This window comes from Lipotes vexillifer, unplaced genomic scaffold, assembly GCF_000442215.2.
Source record: "Lipotes vexillifer unplaced genomic scaffold, Lipotes_vexillifer_v1.1 scaffold1163, whole genome shotgun sequence".
Lineage (NCBI taxonomy): Eukaryota > Metazoa > Chordata > Mammalia > Artiodactyla > Lipotidae > Lipotes > Lipotes vexillifer.
In genome coordinates, this window is record NW_006784867.1 from 980,021 (window position 1) to 987,866 (window position 7,846).

Sequence of the window (7,846 nt, forward strand, 5' to 3'; positions counted from 1 at the left end):
CTGCTGAGCCTGCACGTCCAGAGCCTGTGCTCCACAATGGGAGAGGCCACAACAGTACAAAAAAAAAAAAAAAAAAAAAAAAAAAAAAAAGGATGACTAATAAGAACCTGCTGTATATAAAAAAAAAATTAATTTAAATTAAAATAAAAAAGAAGTCCAGGTAGTGAGTGGTAGATTAGCTTGGATTAAAAATTTTTTAAATGTTAAAATGCACACAGCCTGGGCTTCCCTGGTGGCGTAGTGGTTGGGAGTCCACCTGCCGATGCAGGGGACACGGGTTTGTGCCACGGAGCGGCTGGCCCGTAAGCCACTGCCGCTGAGCCTGCGCGTCCGGAGCCTGTGCTCCGCAGTGGGAGAGGCCTTGGCAGTGGGAGGCCCGCGTACCGCAAAAACAGACAAGCAAATTAAAAAATGCACACACCCTTATGACCTCCAAAATTACCGTGCCATCGTGAATGTTATGTATGATGCCACAGTTCCTCTCTTAAATTGTCCTTTCTTTAGTAACCTTTATTTCCAATCTCAAGTAGAGGTGTCACAGCAGATATTCTCTTTTTTAGAGATAAACTGACAAGATTGCCATCAGGAGCATTAGAGACATTTCCATAATCAAATAGGTCGTTGAAGGTAAAAATAATTCTGCATTTTTTCAAGTAATTAGAAATTATCAAATTGGTCCTGAGGTCTCATCAATGAGCTGAAATCAGAAGTATTTATTGGCATTGTTGGACAGGAGAACTTCGAAAGGAAAAATTTTCTGCACTTTTTACTGTAGCTATGGAAAAGCCTTCAAAGCACACTTTTGGGAGTTCAACCTTATAGCTGGCAAGGCACACTCTGGTGATAGAGGGAAAGATTGATGGATATAAATACCGGGGTCAAGAGCTGTCTGACGAGGCTGCCCTTCTTCGTACTCCTGCCTGTCATTAATGCATTCAGCTTTGACCACTTACTTCCACCTAAATGTCCTAAGATAGCAGCACTTAGGGCCTGGCTCCTACCACTAAAATGATGGCAAATACTCAAAAATAAAGAAAATATATATGATTTTTAGTTCTATGAGAAAATATTAAAACACTCATTGAGATATTAAGATGATATAGTTACCAATAACAAAAGAACTTTCTGGAAAAAGAGTGCCTCTTTCCCCACCTTCACCAGAGAACATTAGAACTTGAGTAGGTGGCTAAGAGGCCTGGATAGTTTTCTTAATTGCACTATTACAAGTTTATGGCAACTGCTATAGGACAAATTTGTTTCCATTAAGCCCTATTTAATAATAAAGACAAACATATTCTCAAATGGAAATGCTAATGGCTATATTTTTTAATACAACCAAATACCCACACATAATCTCACGAGAGTCAACTGACTTAATTTTATTCACAGTACAAACAGCTATCATTAAAAATAAATTAAATGTCTTGCAGAAAGCTGTTACTGTGACTTCCATTATGGCAGGGAGAAATAATTTCTGCTTTGGGAGAATTACCAGAAAGACAAACTAAGAATGGTTTCTAATTCTTACTTACTGTCAGATACATAGCTGCATAGACACTGAGAGCCGCTTCTTTGGATGGAAATGTTTTCCTTGCTCTCATGATGAGATCCGGGTTGCCCGTGCAGGCCTCTTCCCCACTGATGAACTGCGTATACTGCTGACACCCAAGTGCCGTGTAGTTGGGTTTACACAGGGCGAGAAAATGTGGAGCCAGATTTCCTGTAACTACTTGTCCAGCATTTACAAAGATGTCTGTGGCAAATAGTCCAAATGTATAAATTCCTGAGGAAGAAAACACACCATTTTAACTTTTTGGTTTATTGTAGTTCGATTTACAATACACCAAGATGGAAATATTTTAGAAACTATAAAATAGTTCCTACATACATACATATATATATATATGGTTCCTTCCATTTCACTCCCTCCAGCTCCTCCCTTTGCTTTCTGAAGTAGTGGGAGTGTTAAATTATTTAACATATTGAGCTGTCTACCACTGGCTACATTTTTATGCACGGCAGGTTTATAAGACATATGATAAAAGAAGAAAATATATTCTAAGGCTGTGTTTGGGTAATGAGATTTTTTTAAATGGAGACGTGTTTCCCTTGAGAGGGTTCAGTCTATCACCTTCTGCTAATGTTAGTAATCTTTATGTTTTCCCTATTTTTGAATTTTTTTTAATCTTACTAACATTAAGCAGAGCAGTCATCTCCCTTTAATTATGCCTCTTAAGCTCATTCAAACTGATATTAACTCAGCTGGAGGTGCCAATTAGCAGCAAAATCCAATGCCATCAGTCTTCATTTAAATATCATGGAAAATCTTAAGTAAAGCGGAATGTTTTCAGATTAATCTCTATATCGCCATCAGAAACACATTTTTTAAAGTCATATAACAGCTAAGTCCCGCCTTATCTTTTATGGCTTGAGTTTCAATTCATCAAATTTGGGACAATTTAGTAAATAATAAAGCAATTAGATTATAATGTTTAAATTATCTTCACAGTAGTAAAATTTATTTACTTTGTTTATCCGAAGGTATAAAATTAAGTACATAAATTTTTCCCCTTTTGTAAGGAACACGCCAATTTACTCAAATACCAAAAATATTTTCTAAATTCAATGTCATTGGTCATTATGGCCAAAACTTATCTTTCTACTTAGATAGGATAGGCAAAATAAATTCTTTGGCAGCATTGTCAATAAACTTACAGATACAATCAGCAAGGATGTGGTATCGATGTAAAGAAATCCGTTCTTTTATAATTTGGGGTAATAAAATCCATCAGGACATTTTAAAACTATGCCAAAATAATACTTCCCAAACAGTTGGTTCATTAAAAATCATATAATTCTATTATGATAATTAGATGCTTTTTTTCCTTTGTCATTTATTTCTGGATTGTTTGTTTCCTAAGCCTTTACATAATTATTGGCAGTTGTGTTGCAACTCACCAGGATCAAATAATTTTCCAAAATTAGATACATGACTATCCTTTTCATTTTCAAAATATTATGTAACATTATGCAAGGTTCTTGCACCCAAACCTGCACAGAGCAAAACTCTATGTGCATACAAACCACCATGAACCAAAGACCTTAGTTCTCTATTGAAAAAACTTACAAGGAAGCAATGAAAAGCTTTCTTTACATCTTCCCAGCATTCCATGAGCCATACAAGTAAATGTTACTCAAATCAGAAATCTGGCAGAAGCAGAGAAATGGAAAAGAACAAAGCTCAATAAAATGTTACCGTATATACTCTCTCTTTCCAAATCTCATGGCCTAGCATGGGAATATAAATGGCAAGTCTTCACCTCTTTTCTCCTGAAACCTAGGCTAAGAAGTACTCATTTTATTTAACCAAACCATTCTTTTTATCTGGTACAATAAGCTTTCCTGTTTAAAATACAGAGGAATGTTTGATACGGATATGGAAATGTCTCTTGATACTTGTAAAGTTCCCAAATGTGCTTTAGAATTAAAACAGTGCATCAGGCCCAAGGTCAATATTGAAGTTAACTGCAAAGATACTTATTAAAGTGAGATCTCATGAGTGTATCCACTGTGCTGACCTCCAGAATAAAGTCACTATGAAGAGTGATGTCTTATTATGCAGTAATGCTTTGAGCCCAAGCTTCCATTTTATTGTAACAAACTAGAAACATCCAAATCATGATAAACAAGGAAACAAGAAACAAACCAAGCACTCCTAAATATTTTATAAAATCATATAAGAAGTAAGAAATATGCAGAGACTTAAAAGCACACTTTACTGTGTGCCATTCAGGCGGCCTTTGTTTTACTGAGGTTCGCTTTATTGAGCTTCGCAGAGAGTGCATTTTTTTACAAATGGAAGGTTTGTGGCAACCCTGTGTTAAGCAACACTACTGGCACCATTTTTCCAATAACATTTGCTCACTCTGTTTGTCTATGTCACATTTCAGTAATTCTCCCAATATTTCAAAGTTTTTCATTATGATTATATTTATTATTGGTGATCTGTGATCAGTGATCTTTGATGTTCCTATGGTAATTGTTTTGGGGCAGCACAAACTGCACCCATACAAGGCAGTGAATTTAACTGATAAATGTGTGTACTCTGCTCCACCAACCAACCATTCCCCTATATTTCTCTCCCTCTCCTCAGGACCCCCTATTCCCTAAGATACAACATTATTGAAATTAGGCCATTAAAAATCCTACAATAGCCTCTAAGTGTATGAGTGAAAGGAAGAGTCACACATCTCACTCTTAATCAAAAGCTAGAAATGATGAAGCTTAGTCGAAAGCTGAGACAGGCTGAAAGCTAGGTGTCTTGTGCTAAACAGTCAGCCAAGTTGCAAACGCAAAGGAAAAGTTCTTGAAGGATGATAAGAAAGCGGAACAGCCTTACTGCTGATATGGAGCAAGTTTTAGTGGTCTGGATAGAAGATCAAACCAGCCATAATATTCCCTTAAACCAAAGCCTAATCCACAGCAAGGCCCTAACTCTCTTCAATTCTATAAAAGTTGAGAGAGGGCTTCCCTGGTGGCGCAGTGGTTGAGAGTCCGCCTGCCGATGCAGGGGACATGGGTTCGTGCCCCGGTCCGGGAGGATCCCACATGCTGCGGAGCGGCTGGGCCTGTGAGCCATGGCCGCTGAGCCTGTGCGTCTGGAGAAAAAAAAAAAAAAAAAAAAGTTGAGAGAGGTGAGGAAGCTGCAGAAGAAAAGTTTGAAGCTAGCAGAGGATGATTCATGAGGTTTAAGGAAATAAGTCATCTCCATATCAGGAAAGTAGAAAGTGAAGCAGCAACTGCTGATATAGAAGCTGCAGCAAGCTCTCCTGAAGATCTAGCTAAGATCATTACTGAAGGTATCTACACTAAACAACAAATTTCCAATGTAGACAAAACAGCCTGCTATTGGAAGAAGATGCCATCAAGGACTTTCAGATCTAAGGAGAAGAAAATGCCTGGCTTTAAAGCTTCAAAGGACAGGCTGACTCTCTTCTTTGGGGCTTATGCAGCTGGCGATTTTAAGGTGAAGCCAATGCTCACCTACTATTCTGTAAAGCCTAGGGCCCTTAAGAGTTATGCTAAATATACTCTGCCTTTTCTCAATAAATGGAACAACAAAGCCTGGATGACAGCATTATCTGTTTACAACATGATTTACTAAATATTTTAAGCCCACTGTTGAGACCTACTGCTCAGAAAAAAAATTCCTTTCAAAATATTACTGCTCATTGACAGTGCACCTGGCCACCCAAGAGCTCTGATGGAGATGTACAATGAGATTAATGTTGTTTTCATGCCTGCTGACACAACATTCATTCTGCAAGTCATGAGGAGTAATTCTGATTTTCAAGTCTCATTATTTAAGAAATACATTTCATAAGCCCGTAGCTGCCATCGATAGGGATTCCTCTGCTGGATCTGGGCAAAGTTAACTGAAAACCTTCTGGAGAGGATTCACCATTCTAGATGCCATTAAGAATATTCATGATTCATGGGAAGAGGTCAAAATATTAACATTAAACAGGATTTTGAAAGAAGGTGATTCAATCCTCATGGATGACTTGGAGGGGTTCAAGACTTCAGTGGAGGAGGTCACTGAAGATGTGGTAGAAATAGGAAAAGAATTAGAAATAGAAGTGGAGCTTAAAGATGTGACTGAATCACTGCAATCTCATGATAAAACTTGAATGGTTGAGGATTTGCTTCTATGGATGAGGAAAGAAAGTGGTTTCTTCAGATGGAATCTAATCCTGGTGAAGGTGCTGTGAAGACTGTTGAAATGACAACAAAGGATTTACAATCTTTCATAAACTTAGTTGATAAAGCAGCAGCAAGGTTTGAGAGGATTGACTACCATTTCTAAAGAAGCTCTACCATGGGTAAAAAGCTATCAAACAGCATTGCATGCTACAAAGAAATCGTTCATAAAAGGAAGACTCAATCACTGTGGCTAACTTCATTGTTGTCCTATTTTAAGAAGTTTCCACAGCCACCCCAACCTTCAGATGCTACCACCCTGATCAGTCAGCAGCCGTCAACGTTGAGGCAACACCCTCCACCAGCAAAAAGATTACAACTCATTAAAGGCTCAGGTGATGATTAGCATTTTTTAGTGATTTTAATTTTTAAAAGTATTTTTAATTAAGGTATGTATTTTTTTAAGGCATAATGCTATTGCACACTTAACAAACTACAATAGAGTGTAAACGTAACTACTATATGCACTGGGAAACCAAAAACTTCATGTGACTCGCTTTATTGCCATATTCCCTTTATCGTAGTGGTCTAGAACTGAGCTCAAATATCTTGGAGGTATGCCTGTATATTCTTTAGAAATATGTGCATAAATGAATAAAAATATTTTACTTAAGTAGGCATAATATAATTTAACAATATTTAGGAAGGTTCAACTTCATCGAAATACTTTAGTTCTGAGTATATTATTGCTTATTTTGTTATTAAATGTTTCTCATGCAAAGATTAAATAGGTCAAGAACACAGTACTGATGCATGTGAAAAATATAACTTTTAAAGTTTCATATAAAAGCTATCCCTTCAACAGTATAAATGAGGGCTGTGGGGACGTATAAGTTGATGGCAATAAAATGAACAGTCTTAGATACGAAGACCTTTCATCTCCAGAGAGATTTAAAGGCATGATGACATTTGATTAGTCTTTAGTGGGTTTATATATAGATTAGGTGATCTGTGCATAATATCTCCAAAGTCTTCATCTTGTTCCCATCAATATGAGAAATATATCGAAGGGTTACAGTATCCGTAATCTTAATACTGATCAAAATTTATCTTAAATGTTACTTAGTATATATAGATGCACTTTTTCTTATTTGATAAAGCCAGGAAATAATAATCTGTATTAAGTTTTATTGTTTCAGTTAAAAAAAACCTGTCTTGGCCATGTGTCTTTTGAATTGAGATGATTTTCAGTAATTTGTCAATGTTCATATCATTAGTGCTAGAATTTGAGATTTAAAGGATCAGTAAATCTTGTCCCCTAATAAAATCACCAATTTTTGTAAAAAATGGTTTTTGTACTATTTTTTTTGTAAAAAAAAAAAACACCTCAGAAGTAGTTCATGGAGTGCTACTTATGATAACTAACAAATACAGCATTTATTTTATTTGTCCAGCTATTTTCCTTGTCCTTCATGATGTTCGATAACCAACCTAGATTATCATTTCTACCTAAGCGTTGTTTCTGAAATTTAATAAACATAGTAAATCATTTCTTTAAATTATGTAATTTTTAGTTTCTTTTAGAATTTAAATACCCAACTGTGGTGGGATTTGTTTTCCTTAAAATAATATGGAAATGACACCACGAAATGGAGTTTTGCAAAACAGGAGAGAAAATAGTATGCAGTGTTTATTTTTAAAAACCAAATTGAAACATTTCAAAGAAAATATAATCTAATATTCGAATACAGTTAATATGCTAGTCATTTTAAAGGTTGGCTTATACATAAACATTGTTTCAGCAACAATAAAAACAATTCAATGAACACATACCAAGAAATCGCACAGTTCTCCTCACCAGTGGGTTTATATAGCAACAGTCTCCAGTTAAAATAGTTTTCTCCTGGTTTTCAAAATCCCTTGTGGCCAGTTGTAGGCAAAACACAGCAGTTTCTCCAACTATTATCTTCCAAGGAAATAAAAGATTAAAGAACATTAGAATTTAACCAGTATAAATGTAGAATATTTTTATTTTTAAAAAATGCAAAAAAAGGATTTCCTTTGAGTGGTAATAATCTCAATATAAACCTGAACCATATTTGGGTAACCAGACCCTTTTTTTTTTTTTTTTTTGCGGTACGCGGGC

The 7,846-nt window shown here is 36.0% G+C and overlaps 1 protein-coding gene across 1 annotated transcript in view; it reads right to left on the minus strand.

The window, feature by feature from the left end:
- Nucleotides 1-7,846, minus strand: part of PLPPR5 (phospholipid phosphatase related 5) — an 86,883-nt gene that overhangs the window by 76,939 nt on the left and 2,098 nt on the right. Inside the window, exons 2-3 of the mRNA XM_007457007.1 lie at nt 7,534-7,666; nt 1,533-1,783 (exon numbers count right to left, since the gene is read on the minus strand). Of these exons, the coding sequence (XP_007457069.1) occupies nt 1,533-1,783; nt 7,534-7,666 (384 nt within the window). The remainder of the gene's footprint in view (nt 1-1,532; nt 1,784-7,533; nt 7,667-7,846) is intronic.